We start from the raw sequence: 22,684 nt of genomic DNA on the forward strand, positions 1-22,684 counted from the left end.
AATAATTATTATGTTACAAATGCATTTGCAATATAATGCTGAATGTAATGGACAGTGCAAAGAACTGAAGTACTTTCCCCGCTTTCTTGGTTCTTACCCTCAGGGAAATCAGATGGACTGTTTGAAGTTCCAAGTCTCTGGAAGAGTGATTTTCACATTTTAGTCATAAAATAGTCCATTTTTATTTGCACATACTGTTTTTAAAAATGCATTTTGGATTTTAATTTTTATCATATTTTATAGTCAGGTTTATTTGCCTGCAGTAGCAATAGATTGTAAAACATGAGACAGGTTTTCTTTGAGAGGCTCATAGACCCTTTCTAGGGACACTCTTGCTCTTTATCATGTGGTGACCCTGTAGTCCAAGGGCTATAGTTAGTTGTGTGGAAATACTTCATTTTCCTGCTCTCTCACCCCTTACCTCTCCATGCTTTGCACATACTGTCCCCTAGTTGACTCCTCTAACAACTATATCTCTCTCTTGGTCATAGCACATCTCACAAGTTAATTTTTTCTCATCTTAGACTGTCGACTCCATGAGGGACTGAAATGTGACGACATAATGACTTACCTGATTCATTTCCTAGATCTGTACCTGACATGTTATAGGTATTTGTTAAATGTTTTGTGAACAGTAGGGAATGTAAATATAGGAATCCAGGAAAGAATCGTTATGACTTTAACACAGTTTATTTCCTCCCACAAATCTTCAGAGGACAAAGTAATTTCTCACATTCTGCCTCCACAACCAAGAAGTCTGAATAAAATGTTGCTTGTGAGTTTTTGGATTCTGGCTCCTTTGTTTGTATTGTTAGGTAGCTGCTTCATAGCTTCTCTAAGGAACCCAGGAATTGTGGGGAACTGTTTCTTAGGTTGCAATTCTCAGAACATTTACCAATAGAGATATCATCATTATCTGTAGAATTTTGTATCAAAGATACCAGAATGCACAATGAAAATAGTCTTTCCTTCTCTTGAATCCAAGACACCCTGTTTCCAAATACAATCATGGTTCAGTTTCTTATCTATCATTTGAAAGATATTCTATCTTTTTAAAAAACACATACACACAAAGTTATAATTTTATACATCAATGACAGCTTGTACACTATTCATAATTTATTCACTTAACAACAGATATAACTTAGAGGTGGTTCCATATCTGAACATCTAAAACTCCCTCTTTAAGAAATGCTACATCATATTCCATTGCATGGACATGTCATAAACATTGAAGCAGATCTCAATAAATGGTCATTGATGTGTTTTCTCATACTTTGCTATAACAAACAATGCCATTTACACATATGTATGATTGTATGTGTAGACTGAGTATCTGGGAGTAAGTACAATCACTGAGTTAATGGATATGTGAATTTCAAATTTCATTAAATTGTTTGTAATTTCCTAAGTTGAAGTATACCAGTTTAGACTTCTATCAGTTATATATATATATATATATTTCATTTTTCCCCTTCTCAGATGAAAGGATGTTTTATGGCTGCACACCTGAATGCTAAAAACCCCAATACTTAAAAAAAAAAAATTTACTATGTTTTTCTGTCTTTATGAGTGAAAAGAGTTTTTTTAAAAAAAATAGAAAGATTTTTCTGTGCATTATAAAGTTATGACCAAAGCAAATTATTCAAAATTTCCATTCTCCAGATTCTTCAGCTGCAAATGAGGGTGTTGGATAAAGTCTCTAAGTCTTTTCTCACTCTAACAATCCTAGGAAAAGTAAAATAGCCATGATGGAAAGGTTCAATAATAGGATAAACAATTCTCAGAGTGGTACTAGTTATTTACATAATTTTTTTACCTGAAAAAGTATAAAGATTACCCAGTTGCCCAAAGATTTTTTTTGACCAAGGTTCTAATTTTTATATTCCCAGAAATTTCTGCAAGGCAAGTTTCATATCTTTGTTCCTAAGACTGTAGATCAGAGGATTAATGAGTGGGGTTCCTACAGAATAAAACAGAGTCACAAGCTTCTGCATTCCAGCTTCATGCTCAGATGTTGGGCTCAGATACATGACCATCACTGAGCCATAGAAAAGGGAAACCACAGCCAAATGAGACCCACAGGTGGAGAAGGCCTTTCTTTGTCCAGCTGCTGAAGGGACCCTCAACACAGCTCTTAGGACCAGAGCATAGGAACTCATGATGCAAAGAAAAGGAATAAATAAGAGCAGAGAACTTATGATCTCCCAAAAAACCTCCATTACTGGGGTTTTGGTACACGTGAGCGCTAATAGAGGACCTGGGTCACACAGGAAGTGGTCAATAATCCTGGATCCACAGAAGGACATCTGGGAAATTATGATGATAGGGACTGGGAACCAGAGGAAACCAAGTACCCAGCAGCTGACCACAAGATTGGTGCAGAGACGTCTAGTCATAAGAGTGGGGTAATGGAGAGGCTGGCAGATGGCAAGGTATCGGTCAAATGCCATAATAGCTAAGAAAAAGCATTCTGTAGAACCCAAGGAGAAGAAAAAGTAGAACTGGAGAAAGCACCCAGAGAAGAAGATGACCTTGTTGTCAGAGAGGAAGTTGGCCAACATGTTGGGGACCGTGGAGGTGACATAGCAGATCTCCAGGAAGGAGAAGTTGGCGAGCAGGATGTACATGGGGGTGTGGAGTCTCTGATCCCAGCACACAGCACAGATGATGGAACCATTGCCCATGAGGGTCAGGAGGTAGACACCAGAGAAGAGCACAAAGAGGAGGATCTGGCCCTCCCTGGAGCAAGGGAAGCCCAGGAGGATGAAGCCAGTGATGCTGCTGGTGTTGTTGGGGGTGTTGGAGATTTTCATGTGTCTATGAGCTGTGAAAGGCCATAATTACTGAATATTTCTGGAATAGCAGAGGAACTTCATTTTCTTTGTCCAAACAAGAAACTGAGATTCATTTATTTATTCATTAGTAATTCAGTATTTTTTGAGTTTTACTGTTTGCTAGGTATTTTTTTCTAGATACTGGAGATATAGCAGTGAACAAAATAGATTAAAATTCCTTTCTCATATAACTTATCCTAGGTAGGAGAATGCAATGTAGACTGACATTACAAAGAATAATTCCCTTTTTCTCTCCTCTTAAACTAAATATATCAGGTTAGCTCTCTTTTTGGCAAACGCATTTTAGAGTTGACTGAGGTTATTGCTATGTCAAACAGCAGTGTCATGAAGGTGACTGAGGATGCACACGATTTTTGCATTTAGATGGGTTTCTGTAATTTTTTTTTAATGATAAAGAACTGCATTTCCTAAGTGCTCCATGAACTGTCACCTAATGCAGCTGCTTGTAGGCAGGTGTCTTGTTGGATCATGTGATTTTGGAGCAGGAAAACATGTGGGACTTTTGATGTCCTTTAAAAATTGACAGTGGCTATTTCAACCTAACTTGTTGATTCACTTTCTCTAGTACCATTGTGTACCAATTTCATGGGTAAATCAATCAACTTTGCTGGAGAAACTATCTGGAAAAAATAGCACCAAAAAGGGGCCATCTGGATAGGTAACTTGAAAGGTACAATTATCAATAACCTGACCATGTTGAAATAGGTCTATGCTCTGGGAAAAGAATGCAGTGGTGTGCTGGAACCCTTCTCTGGGTCAAGTTTGTTTAGCATATTACTCGATTCTCAGGTGTCTAATAAGAACTCCCAAGATTCTGTCCATCTCTGTCTTAATATGTGTTACCACCGGGCTTTGCTGGCCGCAGCTAGGTTGGGAGGGGGAGGGGGAATAGATGATGCATTATTGGCTCCATCTTCTATATGTTTTTGCTCAACTTTTAAATTCATCTGTCTTGGGGCTCAGATTAATTTTCAAGTGATTTTATATTTATTACTCATGAAAGGGAGCTGAAGGCAGATTTTTATTTAAAAATTTCATATTTGTACAATCACTCTCTACCATGTTCACTTAGGGTAAAAATATTCAGAACTTTTGCCTTTTTGAAGGCGTTTTCCCCCCTAAATTTGCCTTGTCTCTTAGTAGATTGTTTAAAAATTCATGTCAGGGTCATTTGGCACAGTCGTTACTCAAAAGTGACAGAAGACAGGATTTACTATAACCATTGAACTCAGGTAATATAATGTCAGAAATTAAAACAAAACAAAACTTTTATCAAGTTGTGAATTTATAATATTTTAGAGAAATGACACCTGGATTTTATCAGTTCAAGGAATCTGTTGCTTAGTAGCAGTTGTGTTTTTTGATCTGGCTTGTTTTTGTGGTTTTCCTCAAATCCTAGTTTGTATGTAGTCATCTAGTTGACCATCTTATTACTGGAAATGTGGATAGCTGAGAAAATATTTGAGGACCTTCTTTTTTTCCCTGTATGTTTTAATATCACGTCTTTTGCTTTTATCCTTCACACACAGTTCGGCTGCAATTCTCTTTGCTCTGTTTCTGAAATACACCTTGAGTCTTGATGCATCTGCTCCTCTCTCTTTCCCTTGCACCCCCTAGTTCAAGACGCCCTTATTATTTCTCTGGGTTACTGCAAAGGCCTCCCAAATGATCTCTCTTTGCTTCTCTACGAACAATTCCTTACATAGCAGCCAGACTGACGTTTTAATAATATAAATAAGGTCATATAATTTTCTTGTGTGAAAACATAAAATAATTTCTGCAACCTAAAATAAAATCCCAACTCCATTTTATGATGCATGACCCCTGAATGATTTGGCTTCCAGCTACTTCACCAATTTTTTCCCTTCTCCTTCCCCGTTTCCTGGTCTGCCTTTCCCTCTTCCCTCCTCTTCAGTTACACAGGCCTCCTTTGTATCCTGGGAGAAGCCAAGTTCTTCTCTGACCAGGTTCTTACTTTAGGTGTTCTCTTTGCCTGGAAATCCCATCTGGAGCCCATTTTTCAGTTTCTAGCCTAATGATTCTGTTCTTCTGAACACTGTATGTTTCACTGCTGTTTCTTTGTTTGTTTATAAATTTATATTTACTTTTTTCCTAGTTTTTATCAAAACCTGAAGTTATTTTACTTATGTACTTATTTGCACATCTTTGCCAGTTGAATGAGGGCAAGACCCTTGTCTGTTGAGTTCCTTGTTTCATTATAGTTGTGGCACAAAGTAGGTATGTAATAAACTGTTGTTTAACTGCTCTCTCTTTTTGAAAAATGTTTTTCTAATTATAAAATTTGTTTATTATAGAAACTTTGGAAAATGCATGCATTATAATGAAGAGAATAAAATCTTCTTTTAAAAATATCTATAAACAGAAGACATTTTGGGGAGAAAATGTTCCAACCTGAAAACAGTATTATTTATCTGAAAGTGATATTTACTTCATGTGAACCTAAAAAATAATGTGAGTAAAATTGTAGGAATGTATTATATAAAACGTCTCCGTATTTCCTGAACTTAGCAGACCATTGGTAAGGATTTCAGGAAATTAATTTGAAATGGAGTGTGAGAGATTGAATGTTCTTGGTAACAGAAGCTATTCTGTTTTAACTGATTTTCTCTTCAACTGCTAAAAGCTGGCAGCAGAATAGAAGAGAGGAAAGAGAAGGGCTTATATTTTGTTAATATTTAAAAAACAAAATAACACAATTTATGGATTTAGAATAGTTATTTGACAATTATAATTTTTGTTTTTAAATGTAAAATGGGAATTGTACTATATAATTCTTAACATTTTTCATCTTGGAGGTGTTTCTTGTTATTCTGGGAACGCCCAGACTACACAGGACATGTAGACTTGGAAATCTAGAAGTGATATATAATCCTGGAATGGAGACTCTTGCTGGATAATGTATTAATTATATATGAAAGACTCAGGGTAAGATTCAGGATTCAGGACGGTTCCTTTTCACTATAGTTTTCCAAGTACAAGCCTGACAAAATTGTTCAGGAAAATAGAAAGTATGTAAAAATATTTTATGCTTAGCCTAATAAAATTGAGTGTGGGTAAAGGCAGAGATATTCCCAGTGAGCTGTTTTGTTACTCATCTTTTGTCACTGAGTTCCTAAGCATTGAAGGCAGCTGCTGTGTTAACTGGTCATTCTCAGATGGCCAGCTCCCCCTGGATGGCCACAGAGGGCACTGTGACCATGGTAGTGGGAACGAGAGAAAAGGGACTTCAGGGTGAGTCTGCGCACCCACCAGGCTGCTTGGACAGAGGATCAACAATCAAAGCAAACAAGCTTCACTTTTAAGCTTGTTAAAATAGTTATCCAGAAGTCAGATGCTATATATGCATTCTGACTTTTGACTTCTGGGTGCTAATTCAACAATCTGGGTATTTTTGACCAATAATTTTTTTCTCCCTAAAGCTGGATCCCAGAAACCACAATGAAGTGGAACCTGGTATCCTCAGCTGCTTTTCTCAGCATCCAGTCCAGACAGTCCTCCTGTGAGCACAGTCCTCTGCCTTGCTGGCCTGGAAAGGCTACTGCCTGCAGGAGCAGTTTCCAGAGCTGGACCATTAGGGTCTGAATCCTGCCTCCACCACTTTCCAGTTGTGGTTGCTAGACAAGTAATTAACTTCTCTATGCTTTGGTTTCCTTTTCTGTAAGATAGAGAGAATAAGACTACTGACTACAGAGGTTGTTTTGAAGATTAAATGAATAGTATTTGTAAAATGCCTGGCATTTTATCCCACTGTGTACACTTTCTTGAAAGCTGTTGGAAGTTAAGTATACTCATCCATTGTTGGCAAGTGGTAGGCAATTGTGGTATACTAGAAGTCTTACTGAATTTGAATATGGGAGCACAGGATTTGAATTACAGCACTTAAATGTTGTATTGTTGTGGAAAATTCTATAAGCTAGTTATTTCTTGCCTCTTAGTTTGCTCAAGTGTCAGATGGAGAGGATAGTGCCTTCCCCAAAGGGTTGTTATGAAGACTATTGAATGAGATAATAAATTGACAGGGTGGAAGCACCTTGTCCATATGTGACATACAGTAAATATTAGATGTTTTGTGTAAAGCTGTGGCAGAGTTAACAGGAGATTTCAACAATGTAGATTCTTCAGCTATATTTAAATATTTTTTTTCTCCTCTGAGCACTAAATTACCTTCTTTCCTGCAGCAGAAGAGGGGAAGCTTCTGTTCCTTGCAGGGTTTTCTGAGAGTACAAACAGCTGTGTTTGTGGTAAGGAGTTGGGAGAGAAGGTGTAAAAAGTAGGTTGGATGATCAGTGAATGAATGTGCTTTAGGATCCATGGATTATAAACAGAGCTGTCTTTTACTCCTTGAGGAATCATTTACTGTCTCTAGACGGAGGACAGTGCCAGGAGACAGGTCTGTGATAGTTATTCCCTTGCTCACTCCCTGTCTTCTCTGGAGACCATTGTGCCTTCATTTATGCTTTTATTTTTTCCAGTGGTGGAGGAAGTAATGTCTTTTATAGGGTCTAAATCTCTGAGAGACGGCCAGAGGTGCAATCGATAGGTTCATCAGTCACCCCCCAGACCTGTTCAGAATACCTCTCAAATGGTCAAGGGAAATTCTGTCAAACAAAACCTAAGTAAGTTATCTGATTGAAGGAGTTTATTTTTTGGTCTTCTGAGAAATTGTTGTCAATTGTGGGTTCTGGGCACAGATACCCATCTTACTGTCAGACAGAGGAGATTGGTTTCAGGGAGTAATGGACCTCAGTCATGGGGTCTATGGAATCACTCTTTTCCCAGGACCACCATGACCTCTCAGTGATCTTTTCCTCTCTTCTCTTAGTTAGATCTTCTGAGTCACAACAGTTCCACTGAAGAACCCTGCCTCTCGTGGGACACTCACAGGCCCAAGGATATTTTGGCCATGGTGCTGTTGTAGGGTCATTTTGGGGCAACATGCAGAGAAGCTGCAAAGGGTGTCTGGGCTTTAAGTTTTCCTCATCCCCAACACAGGAGCAGGTCTTTTAGCACAAGTCGTCCCCTGTGCCTTCAGGCTCCTCAAAAGAGTTTTCATCTTAGACATCTCACTTCCTGTTTAAGCACCTTTGATGTTTCCCTCATCCACAGCATAAAACTCAAAAGTTTGTAACCTGTTCAGTAAAGCCCCTGCCACACCCCTCTGCCCTGCCTCTCAAGTCTTGCCTCTCAGAGTTTGCTGTGCTTTTGTCCTATGCTCCAGCCATAGTTAGCCCATGCACACACAAAACTCCAGCCATGGATTTGTTGAGTCAATTTACTCTCTGAAAGGCATGAAAGACCATCCTGACTCTGAAAGCAGGAGACGCCACCTCTGTTGAGCTTTGCAAAGAGGTAAATTCATATATTCAGATTTGGCAGGTTTACAAGTTAATTGCATGCAAGAGAATCCCTGTGTTACTATGCTTATTTTTATTTATTTATTTATTTATATTTGCCTTTCCTACCCCTGCTGGTACCTGTGATTAGATCTTGGAGTACATTAACATTATGAGCAGGTACACTATAGGTTGAATAGGATATTTTGTGCTAACTTAGGTACCTAATCACTATTCATAATGTTTATATGGAAAAAAGTGTATTGCAGATTTTAATCTTTGGCTTGAATTTGTATATTTTCAGCAATGGTTACCTTAAAAGGACACACTTCAAATGGGAAACTTATCACAGAATGGGATTAAAAAATAAAAACATCAGTTATAACTAAATCTTCAGAAGAGTTGATGTTGTTTTATTCATGCAGTATTCTTTCTTTCCTTTCACATTTCTAGTCAACTGCTTTAAGGATGAAGTAAAGGTATTTGTGCATCATGATAAACTGTTAGTAATACTAGGCAATATTCAGGCTGTAACTAAATACTGTTTCTCTGTTTGTTAATTATGAGTTTATACAAGTCTAGTAGCTGAATTTAGTGTTTATAATGAGTTCAGACCAACACTGAAAGTAATTTTTATTTTTATTTTCTGTAGAAAAAGATTCTTAAAAATCTTGTGTTGAATATAGTAAGCACTTATCATTTAGAATTCAATGATTCTTATTCCTATTTATTTGTACTACAAAATAGTTAAATTTTCAAATATAAAAATTTAGTTTTGAAATAAAAGTATCTTTCCAAGAATTGTATGAAAGAATGACTTTGTTTTTAGAAGTCTACTTTATAACCTTGAAATTTTCACCAGTTTACTAACATCCAAAGGCTCGTGTGATTTTAAAAATGATCAATTTGTGAGCTTGATTGCATCATGGGTTAGAAAAAAAAATCTGTCTTCACCTCTTTCTATAAAAGATATGAATAGGATAGTTGAAGTAATTATAAAATAAATTCTCTAAGTTATATAATAGTATTATATCAGTATAAACTTTTTGAATTTGATAATTATACTGGGTTATGTGAGGAAACTTATTTTTTATTGATGGCTTACAATGTGTTAGTTTCAGGTGTATAACATTGATTCAGAGATATATATATATATATATATATATTCTTTATAATATTCTTTTTTATAGACTATTACAAGGTACTGAATATAGTTCCCTGTACTATATAGTAGGACCTTGTTGTTTATCTTTTTATATGTAGTACTTAGTGTCTGCAAATACTGAACTCCCAATTTATCCCTCCCTTCCTTTCCTCACCTGGTAATCACAAATTTGTTTTCTATGGGAGTATCTATTTCTGTTTTGTAAATAAGTTTATTTGGCTCATATTTTTTAGATTCCACATATAAGTGATAACATATGGTATTTTTCTTTCTCTTTCTGGATTGCTTCATTTAGTGTGACGATCTCCAGGTCCATCCATGTTGCTGCAAATGGCATTATTTTATAGTTTTTTTATGGCTGAGTATTAATTCCATTGAATATATGTACACCACATCTTCTTTATCCATTCATCTATTGATGGACATTTAGGTTGTTTCCATGTCTTGTAAATAGTGCTGCTGTGAACATTGGGGTGCATGTATTTCTTTCAAATTAGAGTTTTCTCTGGATATATGCCCAGGAGTGGGATTGCTGGATCATAGGGTAAGTCTATTTATAGTTTCTAAGGAACCTCCATACTGTTTTCCATAATGGCTGCAACAAACTACATTCCCACCAACAGTGTAGGAGGGTTCCCTTTTCTCCACACCCTCGCCAGCATTTATTGTTTGTGGACTTTTTAATGATGGCCATTTTGACTGGTGTGAGGTGATACCTCGTTGTAGTTTTGATTTGTATTTCTCTGATAATTAGCGATATTGAGCATTTTTTCATGTGCTTATTTGGCCATTTGTGTCTTCACTGGAGAAATGCTTGTTTAGGTCTTCTACCCATTTATTATTGCGTTGTATGAACTGTTTGTATATTCTGGAAATTAAGCCCTTGCCAATCGCTACATTGCAAATATTTACTCCCATTCCTTAGCTTGTCTTTCCATTTTATTTATGTTTTCCTTTGCTGTGCAAAAGCCTGTAAGTTTAATTAGGTCCCATTTGTTTATTTTTGCTTTTATCTCTATTGCCTTGGTAGACTGCCCTAGGAGAACATTGCTAAGATTTATGTCAGAGATTTTTTGCCTGTGTTTTCTTCTAGGAGGTTTATAGTGTCTTGTCTTATATTTAAGTCTTTATGCCATTTTAAGTTTATTTTTGTGTATGGTGTGAGGGAGTGTTCTACCTTCATTTATTTACATGCGGCTTCTCAGCTTTCCCAGCACCACTTGCTGAAGAGACTGTCTTTTCTCCATTGTATATTCTTGCCTCCTTTGTTGAAGATTAACTGACTTCAGGTGTGTGGGTTTATTTCTGGGCTCTCCATTCTGTTTCCACTGATCTGTGTGTCCGTTTTTGTGTCAGTACTATGCTCTTTTGTTTACTGCAGCTCTGTAGTATTGTCTGAAGTCTGGGAGGGTTATTCTTCCAGCTTTGTTCTTTTTCTTCAGTTTTGTTTTGGCAATTCTGGGTCTTGCATGATTCCATATAAATTTGGGGATTATTTGTTCCAGTTCTATGAAAAGTGTACTGGGTAATTTGATAGGGATCACCTTAAATGTGTAGATTGCTTTGAGTAGTATGGCCATTTTAACAATATTAATTCTTCCAATCCAAGCACATGGGATATCACTCCATTTCTTTAAATCATCTTTAATTTTGAGGAAACATATTTTATTTCTAGAAGATACACACTGAATCATTTAGGTGTAAAAGGGGCAAGTTGTCTGCAACGTACAGTTAATAATAGACAGTCATACGTTAAGGGCAGAGAGAGGAAGATAGATATAAAAGGACCTAGAGAGACTAATTTAGCAATTGTGGTAAAATTTTAACAATTTGGAATCTGGATGAAAGGCATATAGTAGTTTTTTATTTAACTATTTTTACAACTTTTATTTAAAGGTGAAATTTTATTTCAAAATAAAAAATTCAAAAATCATCAGATCACTTTTATTTATCAAGTATGTCTCTCTTTTTTTGGTTCTTAAGGTCATCTTTGGAAGCACATAGTCTTTTTAAACATTTTCAGATAAAATCCTTTTTCCTTATTATTTAACTGGGTCCTAAATTAAGATAACAAAAAGGAGAAAAAAATGCAAAAATATGGAGAAATCTTTAGGGAATTATTTCAGCTGTAGCAACACGTAAGTAGGTAAAGGAAATTATGCTCTTCTGCAGATCTTTTGTGGTTTATGCCTGACTAAACATACAACTCTCCGAAATCTGTAATCATTGGCTGATCAACATTTACTGTGTATCTTCTACTCATATTTATGAGATTTGGAAAAGTAGGGAAATGCAAGGAACGATAAAAGATTGTCCTCATTTATAAGACATTTATCATGGGGAAATGAACATGAATGTTCCAGAGGAAAAAATTTGAAAAAGATGCCAGGGATAAGGTATTTTATAAAATTATTTAATGAATAAGAACTTTAGAGCTCCAAAGGACATTTACCTTGGGATGGGAAAATAATTAAATTCTAGATATAAAGATCCATTCACGATCCAGAACATACTTCATGTGGATTTATCACTGAAGTAAACGTGAAAACTTCTTCGGTAATATTTTTACACTTTGTGATATTTCTTTAGAAGTATTTTTCATACTTTCTCAAATATATATGTACACATATATATATATACACTTAAATATACTTAAATACACTTAAATATGTATATGTCCATATTTAAGTAAATAAACTAGGTTGTAAATTGTGATTTGTATTATATTTTGCTTTATTCTAGGAGTATTTACTTTATTCTAGGAGTTCATTTACACTTGTAAGATAAATCAATTTAAATGGTAATGAAATATATGCTGTCTGTCAACCTTTTAATCAGACATTAATTCAGGAATATGAGGCATAAACAACTGTACAATGTGATTGGTAACAGTCTTCAGTTTGAAATGTTGCTAGCATGACTTCATCACCATTTATATCAGCTTATATCAGAGTTAAACTTCTCCTTTTCTGTACAGTACCAGTGACGCTGACTGACATTAAAGTGAATGTGCCAACAGGCCTTTTCTCTTCTGTCCACTACGAAGTACTCACTTTTCAATCTTCCTGTTCCTGCCCCCATTCCCTCAAAGGACTTAGTGCTGTCTCTTATTTTAATTCTGAGAAAGTTAAGAAAAATACTTTTTTGAAGTTACAAATAGTAGCTTTGTTAGAAAAAGTAAGGGACACCATGGTTACTGAGGTTTTATATAGATGCATATCCTTAAGGTATGCCAGTTCTTTTAAACTGGGAAACTCTGAGCTAGATTTATCTTTATTATTATTTAAAAAATCATTTTTTAGAGAATAAAATGATCATTAACTTTCTGTTACAGATCTTCTTTGACCTACAATGGGGTTACATCTTGATAAAATCATTGTAAGTTGAAGATATTATAAGTCAAAAGTACATTTAATACACCTACTTTACTGAACATCATAGTTAAGCCTGGCCTACCTTAAATGTGCTTAGAACCTTTCATTAGCCTACTGTTGGGCAAAATGAGCTAACATAAAGCCTATTTCATAATGAAACTGTTGAATATTTCATATAATTTTTTTGAATACTGTACTGAAAGTGAAAAACAGAATGATTGTATGGGTACAGAATGGTTGTAAGTGTATAGATTGTTTATCCTTGTGATCACGTGGCTGACTGGGTGCTGTGGCTTGCTGCCAGTGCCCAGCAGCATGACAGAGAATCTTACCATATTTCACTTACATGGGAAAAGGTCAAAATTCAAAATTCATAGTATGGTTTCTACTAAATGTGTATTGCTTTCCTGCTATTGTAAAGTTGAAAAATCTCAAGTTGAACCATCATTAAGTAGTGAGTAATCTGTACTTGATATTGAAACATTTGACAGTAAAGCATAAAATTGGAAAATTGTATCTTTTTCACCTTCTCCCGTAGCAACTTACAATTCCCTTGTTTACAGCACATCTTGCTCCATTTACCACTTGTTTTAATGAACCATACAAGAGAACGAAATGTGTTTATTCCCTTCAGTATATGACTTACCTTCTACCTCAGTGCCTAGCATACTGAATTTGTTTGTTTTAATGGGTAAGTGACCATGGAGGAAGATAATACAATTATTAAAAGAGAGCCACTTTCAATTTTTCATAGTTTGTTTACTCATAGGTCCTCAGAGGAGGAAGACATTTCCTACTTTGTTCCAACAGAACCAAATAATTCTAGTGAGATGACACCAAGAGGTTGTCACTTATTCTTTTTCATTTTCCTAACAAACAGTCCTCTTCCTAGTTTCCCAAAGAATCACAGAATTATGAATAAATGTTTCCCTGGTTCTAATTTCATAGTGAAATAGTTTTAAAATTTATTTTTTAATGTTAACATTAAGTGTTGTTTAAATGTATCCTTAAATGAAATTATGTACATATAGAATAAAATTTTAAAAATACAAAGGCATATATACAGGGAAAATGTCTTCATCTTTCCCCATCCTTAGATACCCAGTCCTTTTCCAAAAGCATCAGTGTTACTAGTTTCTTCTTTCTTCTTCAAGAAGCACACAATGTATTTATGAACATAAATATGTACATATTTACATAAGCTTTCTTCACATGAAAGATAGCCCAAGATAAAGATTTCTTTCCTCTTGCTTTTCATTTAACTTTGAGGATAATTTTGTATCAATATGTATAGATCTTCATTTTTAATGGTTGTAGAGTCTATCCCATTCTATGAATGTACAATAATTTACCTAATCAGTCCTTAATCAATAGGAATTTAGATTGTTCCAATCTTTTCCTGTTAGAAACAGTAGTCAATATTCTTGTACATGTGCCATTTTTCGTATGTGTGAGTACACTACTTAGATAAATATCGAAGAGCAGAATTGCTGAGTCAAAGGGAATGCCCTTAAAATTCTGATAGTTTTTTTCATAAAATGTCCTCCATAGATGTTGTACCAATTTACGCTCTTCTAACAAAGGATGAGATTGCTGTTGTTCCCAACATTATTTTTGACCTTTGTCAATTTGGAAGTAAAAGAGGTATATTTATTATAATTTTCCTTGTGTTTCTAGAATTCTGAGTAAAATAGAATGTCTTTTCAGATATTTAAAAGCCTTTGCTGTTTACTTTTTCATATATTTGGCACCTTTTTTTACTATGCTGATGCTATTTTTCTTATTGATCTGAAGATCCTTATATATGTATCAAGTATATTATAATTGATATCTCTGTAATTGATGCTACCATGATAGATGTTTTAGAGGACAGAAGTATAAGCTCAACTAGAAGAGTAAAGAATGTGTTCTCATTGGAAGGGCAATAGAAAACTTTAGGTTTTGCCCTACTGTTGTAACCTTGTGCTATTTATAAGCCCAAAAACAAATAAAAAATAAGAGGCTTAATTATCCCTGTTGAAAATAAAGGAACAGACTTTCCCCTCCCCACCTTTTTAGAGTATTTACTTCAGAAAACTTACAGTTAAGTTCTTTTTTTGTCTCTGAAATGTACGTAAAATTTTAAAAATGTTAAATCACGCTGTTGCCAGATTTATGACCCAGGAATGTCTCTGTCAAGGAACTGATAAGTCTCTTTGAAATGTAATCATCAAGGTAGATAGGACCCAATCTTTCAGTTCCTGTGAGAAGATAGGAGCCTAACTTTGGTGGTCTAACTTCCAAGTTGCAAAATTGCCTCCTGTCATGTAGATATGTTATTCTTCCTTTGTATGAAGCCAATTAGCAAACACAGATGGCCATCCCAATTATAAGTGAATCTAGGATAAGCTATGTATGACAAAGTATTCAAGTCTTTTTGAGGATTAGTTATTGTTTATCTTGAGAACGTGTGTGTGTAAAGGATTGTCTTTGCTTGGCTATATAAATGGATGAGATCTCTTTCTTTGTCATCTCTCAGTAGATTGCCTGTGGTGCCTATATTCTCTTGCTTTAATGCTTATTCAATAATAAAACTGTTTTATTCTCTTCTGCCGTTGTGGAGAGGTTTTCTAGATTGGCAGGAGATTCGTTTTTAATTATATTTTCCCAACAAAGTCAACTCAGCTTTTCAATCTATGACTCTATCATTTGCAAAATAAGGGTTATGAAGTACATCTTTGTGATTCCTTATAGCACTGTAAATTCCAGGAAATAAAAAACACTATGGTGTATAAAGTTCAAAAACAATATAAAGAATTTTCTGAGTGATGTCAGTCACTCTTCTTTTTAACTAAGAAATTAAACAGATTCTGCCCACTCCCCAAAATATTTTAAACCAAGTCTTACTTTTATGTTCCTAATAATTTCTTCATAGCACGTTTCATATCTTTGTTTCTTAGACTGTATATTACAGGGTTAATGAATGGAGTAACTACAGAATAAAACAAAGTCACTATTTTCTGCATTCCAGCTTCATGTTCAGATGTTGGGCTCACATACATGACCATCACTGAGCCATAGAAAAGGGAAACCACAGCCAGATGGGACCCACAGGTGGACAAAGCTTTTCTTTGTCCAGCTGATGAAGGGAACCTCAACACAGCTCTCAGGACCAGAGCATAGGACACCATGATGAAAAGAAAGGGAATAAATAAGAGCAGAGAACTTAAGGTGGAGCTCATTAACTCTATTACAGGGAATCTAGTACAGGTGAGGGCCAACAAGGGGCCTGGATCACACAGGAAGTGGTCAATAATCCTGGATCCACAGAAGGACATTTGGGAGATGATGATGATGGGAATTAAGAACCAGAAGAAACCAAGTACCCAGCAGCTGACCACAAGATTGGAGCAGAGTCGTCCAGTCATAAGAGTGGGGTAATGTAGAGGCCAGCAGATGGCAAGGTAGCGATCAAATGCCATAATAGCCAAGAAAAAGCATTCTGTAGAACCCAAAGAGAAGAAAAAGTAGAACTGGAGAAAGCACCCAGAGAAGGAGATGACCTTGTTGTCAGAGAGGAAGTTGGCCAACATGTTGGGGACCGTGGAGGTGACATAGCAGATCTCCAGGAAGGAGAAGTTGGCGAGCAGGATGTACATGGGGGTGTGGAGTCTCTGATCCCAGCACACAGCACAGATGATGGAACCATTGCCCATGAGGGTCAGGAGGTAGACACCAGAGAAGAGCACAAAGAGGAGGATCTGGCCCTCCCTGGAGCCAGGGAAGCCCAGGAGGATGAAGCCAGTGATGGTACTGGTGTTGTTGGGGTTGTTAGAGATTTTCATGGGTCTGGGAGCTGTAGAAAGATCATCAAATTATTAAATGATGTAGAGACATATGGGGACCCAGATATATATTGAAGTCACCCTGGGGAATGTAGTAAACACATATATCAATGGTTACTATTTTTGTCTAATCCTGAAATACTGTCCTGGCTCAGTGTTGGGATTGTAAAAATACTATCAATAGATACACTTCTTTATTGTGAGATGTATGGAAACATGTTTAACATATAAATCATTATATACAAAACTCTGCAGTAACTACCACTGAGGCCAAGAAATAGATTATCACTTGTACCCTAGAATCTCCTCTCATGCTCCAACTTCTGCCTCTCTCTCCCTCCAACTGTAACAATTTCCTTTCCTCATGGTAACCACCTTCCTCTTTTTATTTTAATAAATACATATGCATTTTGAAACAAAATAATTTAGTTTTTCTTGTTTTTGTACTTTATATAAATGAAATCATGATATATGTAGTACTTTTGGACGGCTTCTTTTGTTCAATGGTTAAGTTTTCTGAAATTCATGTTGTTGCATGTATCTATCGTTTGTCCATTTTACTGCTCTGTACTATTACATTCTATGAATAAACCACCACTTATTTAACCAGTCTACTATAGATTGGCTATTTCTAGTTTGGGGCTATCAGGAGTATTGCTACTACGAATATATAGTTCCTTTTTCCTGGTTCACATGTGTATGCATTTCTATAGCATGATCATAGGGTGTCTGTATCTTCAACTTTAGAAGGTTGAGTTAAACAGTGTTCCATCATTACTGCACTATTTATCACTCTCACTGACAGTATATGAGAGCTCTGATTGTCAATATCCTTTTCTAATGTTAAAGTCTATATTTAGCAGAGCCTGGGGAATGACATGTAGCTTGGGGAATATAGACTGCATTTTAATGGCTTCTCTTTATTTTTTCTTTTCTTGTGCTATTAGACTATGTAGTTCTCTTCCTGGCAGTACTTTTTTTTCGGAGTAGATGCTTATGTCAGAACTGTTTTGTTCTGAAGGGAGGGTATTCTGGAAATGATAAAGAAAACTGTCTCCAAACTTGAAATAGGAGAACATTTTATTGCATGATGTAATTTATAGCCACCTTTGGAAATTCATTATTCATCTTACATGAGGTTTGAGTCTTACGATCAGTCTTATGATTTAAAGAAGACATGTCTTTACTGTACCTCCTACTTTTCTTATATGCCTCTCTCAAGGGAGAATTCTTTGAAGTGGCTCATGCAGGAGCATCTTCCTGAGCAGCAAGTTTCCGCAGAATTTTGTCATCAGCTGGAAATCAGTTTGCCTGAGAAGTTACTTTATAAGAAGTGATTGGAATTCGCATAGTGCTTTTGCACTTAGACAGCTTTAATAAATATTTATAAAATGAATGGATAAATGCCCCCTTTTAGGTCTTAGAATGAGATCACAAAAACACAACTCTTGTGGACAAAGCTGACTTACCTTGTCTGTCCATGGAACAGGGAACCCGTGGGACTATCAGAATCACTTTTTTCTTTTAAGGTACTTAACTAACTCATTGATTCTATTTGGTAATTCAGTCTACTAATTTCAGAAGTTAAAACATTCAAATTAGGTGTAGGAAATAGCCTCAGCTCACTTCTAGTTAATACGGTTCCCAGCCAGCAGGTAAGAGATCCCACAGCTGAGAGAGAGGATCAGTGATAATCTGGTCTTATTGAAACAGGTCTTTGATTATCTGGGTTAGGAATATGATTATGCAAAATTCACTGATTCCTATTCTAGATATATAAACTATGGAACCTGATATTACTGATTTCATGTTAAGGTACATGTAGCAAGAAACTTGAAAAGAAGAGAAAACTTAAAATTTTTTTGTTCCCTTTCCCAATCTTGGAGAATGGGAGTTTGGAAGCACCTGAAGACAGAATGACTTTGGATGGTTAGATATTTACATAATGGTTTGTGCTTTTCTGAGTTAAAAAAAAAAACTTTGTTAACTAATCCTTTCTTGGTTATTATAGCCTAGGTAAATAAGACATTCATAAGGAACACGAAACTTTTATCTATTTTCTATTATCTGGAATATAGCATCAGTCAGTCAATCAATCAATCATAAATTATTTTTGAGAGTTGGCTAGTTATCCAAAGAAACTGATAATAGTCTACTTGAAATATTCAAAAACAATTAGATCTCTCTGGATAAATGGCAGAAGGTATCAGGGGAGAGGTAGCTGATTATAGTGTATTTTTGTTTAGTTTTTGAAGAGGAAGAAAATTTTTGACAGGAGATAATGATTAATATTTCAGAATTTATAAAATGTGTATAAAAGCTTCCATCTCTGAGCCAGATCTAGTTCTGGATTTTATATCATTTCCATGACATGGGGGACTCATGTGGCTGATAAAATTTCCCAAGATGGTATTTTATGTCTTGTGTTACCTCAGGTTTTTAATGAGTCAGGCTGTGGAAGGAACAGGTTCTGTTCTTGTACTATGAAATTACCCTTTCTAAACAGTTTTTCCTCTCTGATTTTAAGGACATGTGACTAGGAAACTGAGAAATAAATTTCAGCTATCAAATATTCATCTCTTGAAGATGAACTTAAACCAGACACAAAATATGTAACATATATTTGCATTGTTTACACTATTCTCATTCAGGATGAAAATATTAAGAATGTGATATTTTCTGAAGCAGCCACTTTCCCAAATGCCCTGTTCTTTGAATGGGGCTATTAGTAAACGTTGGAGCCATGAGGATACATTCATCATTAATGAACAGAAGTCATTCAAAAGAAAATTGCCTATAAGATGTGAAGGTCACTTATAATCTTTAAATTCCATAAAGTTTAAAAAAGGCCTTTTTAGATCTACAGGTTTAATACCAACTCAGAGAAAAACCACTCAGTTTTCAATAGGTCAGAATAATTTGTTACTAATAGTGGTTGGGGCATTTTTAATCAAACTGTTTTGCAGGATGTTTCTATAAGGTTTTGTTTTTGTTTTTTGTTTTTTGCGTTTTTTTTGGTGATAATCACTTTGTCTATCATCTCAAAATATTTTCAGCACTTTAAATGGCTTAGTTAATGTTCAAGAACTTACTTTTTCTGGTCTAATTATTTCAGCATTACATCTCTTCTTTTCATTTACTCCTCATATCCAATTCATCAGCAGGATGTTTCTGTTACTAAAATATAACTTATATCATGCACTTTGCTGTCTTCACTGTTGTCTCTTAAATTCAAATTATCATCCTTCCTTCCTCAGACTTCTACAGCAGCATTCTAACTGAGCTCCTTGCTTCTATTTTTGCCCTTCTATTCTGTCTGCATTTTCCAGGCAGCATCAGAGTACTCCTTAAAAATAGAAAAACTGATTATGTTAGACTTTTAAGTAGAACTTTTCCCTCGGAGCAATTCTGTGCTAGGAAGTCTTACAAAATTGTTGTAGAAAACAGGAATGGCCATCACCATTTTATGCTCAATCTAATATATTTAACCAGATTGCATTGTTACTCACCTTTTATTACTGAGCTCCTCTGTAGGGAAGAAACTATGATGTTTACTTGCCTCAAGTCTGAGCTGAAGCTGTCAAAGAAAAAAAAAAAAGGCTGTAAAGTCACCCTGTATCGACTGCAGAGGGCTCTATGAACATGGGTTCAACCAATATCTGTGTTCACTTGGACTGAATTAATTAACAACAGTCACCTTGTTTTATTGGTTTACTTATTAAATTAGTCAACCCTGGAAAAGTTGAACTAGACTATGTCTGAGCCAGACCAGGTCACACACAGTGCGAGGAAGACATTCCCCTCGCATCCCACTACGGTGGACGTCTCGGTACCCATCTGTTGGCCTTCTCTCTACAGCACATCCAGAGATGTCTCATGAAGATTCAGTTCCCTCCTTTAGCTAGTTCGTACGGTTTCAGTGAGGGGGCTGCCACATCTGTAACAGTGATAATCTGTTACTGGAAAATACTTAAAAGTAAGGATGATTTTCTAGACTGGGATGAGTGGCAGTTGTGTGTGATGGAAAAAGTGTTGGATTTAGAATTAAGAGCTTTTTTCACTCATCGTAGGAAATTAATACTCAGTTTCCTTAGCTATGTAATGGGCATAATTATGCCTTCTTTAAAGGGCCATTATAAAGTTTACTGAATGAGATAAACCGCTGTGGAAGCACCTTTACCATTTCCTGACCAGTTAGGGTTTAAGAAATATTGGTTGTATGTGTATGGCCATAGCAAATTTGAAGAGAGCTGTGGGTAAAAAGCCAGGAGATTATGAGTTTTTATTCTTCTAAACAGTATATAAACCTTATTACCTAGATCAGGAAAGGGAATTCTAAACTGAAGCTTCTCAAAAGTGTCTTTTTTATTTTCTTAGAAGAGATAGTCTTCTTGGCAATAACCAGAGAGGAGAAAAGAGGTGGAAATGACTGTGATAAGGATCCTTGAATGTGTCTGATGAAGGATGGTGGGTTATGAAGTAGAGCCTGCCAGGAAGTAAGCCCTGTTTTTCCTGATCCTTGAGGACCCATTTACTGTTTCTAAAAGGAAAAGAGTGTCAAGAGATATCTATGTGCTTGTTATTCACTTCCCGTGGGGGTCTGCCTTAATTTCTGGGGTTTTTTTTCTATGCAAGTTGAAATAATATCTTTTCTTTGCTTTAAACCTCTCACAGATAGAATGAAATATTAACAGATCAACTGATTGAGTATTTTAAAATTAATTAACCAATAAATCTAACTCCCCTAAGTGTGCTTACTATGTGGCCAACGAAGACTTACAAACCTGAAGGGGATAAAAGCAGTCCCAGATGTCCATAACTGATCTGACACTCACAGCTAGACCTCAAAGTTATTACAAGCTGATCTGACACTCTCATCTAGGTCATACTATTCTGTTATTGGACATAAACATGAGACAAAAAAACCTGCTTTGTAATTTTGTCTAAGCATAGGAAAAAACAAGGTCACTGTGCCAGCCATAAAATACCAATATCCTCCTCTCTCGGCAAAAAATGAGTGTCTGCTACTTCAAAAAAGAGCCAATTACAGCTTTATTCTCCTTCTTTTCTGCCCTCTCTGTGGATAAAATTCATTGAGAAACCTAGTCATAGAATTGCCCTTGCTTTGACAACGTTCAATCTGGAGCAAATCACTGCTTCCTTTGACCCTTCCCCAAGTCAATCAACCAAAGCATCAATCCTATAATAGGTTATTTTTAACAGTGTTTTACTGAAGCAGCCCACAGTTCTTCCTTAGAATATGCTATCCTTTGCTATAATGAGTAATAAACCCAACTTGTTCATCTACAGGTAGCCCTGTGGTCTTTGGCCAAAGGGCATTGACAAACTTGACACGTAAGTTGGCTGTGAAGCAGGAAGTTTTTTTTCATGATACCTCACATAAGCACCTCTTAGAAGACAGCCACACCTAGGGACACTGTCCGGGCCGAAGGATGTTCTTGGCTCAGGTCAGTCAGAGCAGGGCCATTCTGAAGCTGCTCTCTGACCAGCTGCAGCTGGTGGTGGGCTCCAAGGTTTACTTATTCTCGACAGAGGGGCAGATCTTCTAACACAACTAATCTATCCATCCTCTCTTCTGTGGTAGAAGTTTTTATCTGAAACGCTGATAAGTTTGGTTACCATTTATAGTTCAAAATATTTCCAAGTCCTCATCCTGGCAATCTGGGACTCTGTAGTGCAGCCTCATTCACTTTTCTATCTTACTTCCCAGAGTTTCTTGCAGATGTCTCTATGTCTTGGTAAAACAAAATCATATAGACACACAATGGGAGCTCAAAAAAATGTGTGTTGAAATAGTTTTACTCTCTGGAAAAGCATCCCATGTGAATGACTTGCAGTGGAAGAGTCATGCCCAATGGAGAAAGTGACCTGGAAAAGCAAATGTGGCGGGTTGATCAGTTAATAGTGTTCAGGAGTATCTGTACTGCTCTTTCTCTCTTTTCTGTCCTTTTTAATAACCCTTCCCCATTTCTGGTATTGAACTGAGAATAGCTTTTTAAATTTTTAAACTGTTTTTTGGTAGTATAACTGACAATATACTGTATACAGTCAAAGTGTGTAATTTGATAGTTTTCACACACACAAACAC

General features: G+C 36.0%; 2 protein-coding genes and 1 long non-coding RNA gene across 3 annotated transcripts in view; 1 reads left to right on the plus strand and 2 right to left on the minus strand.

Annotated features, from left to right (window-relative positions):
* LOC141577946 (uncharacterized) overlaps positions 1 to 22,684 on the plus strand; it is a 169,090-nt gene that overhangs the window by 74,716 nt on the left and 71,690 nt on the right. The gene's annotated exons all lie outside the window — the stretch shown is intronic.
* LOC105064685 (olfactory receptor 11G2-like) lies at positions 1,881 to 3,016 on the minus strand. The gene has a single exon (XM_010949700.3). It carries the CDS (start codon positions 2,814 to 2,816, stop codon positions 1,881 to 1,883), a length of 936 nt encoding a protein of 311 aa, XP_010948002.2. The 5' UTR covers positions 2,817 to 3,016.
* Positions 15,640 to 16,590, minus strand: LOC105064686 (olfactory receptor 11G2-like). The gene has a single exon (XM_010949701.3). The coding sequence runs from the start codon at positions 16,573 to 16,575 to the stop codon at positions 15,640 to 15,642; it is 936 nt and encodes a 311-aa protein (XP_010948003.3). The 5' UTR covers positions 16,576 to 16,590.

The sequence above is a fragment of the Camelus bactrianus genome, chromosome 6, assembly GCF_048773025.1.
Source record: "Camelus bactrianus isolate YW-2024 breed Bactrian camel chromosome 6, ASM4877302v1, whole genome shotgun sequence".
In the NCBI taxonomy this organism is placed as follows: domain Eukaryota; kingdom Metazoa; phylum Chordata; class Mammalia; order Artiodactyla; family Camelidae; genus Camelus; species Camelus bactrianus.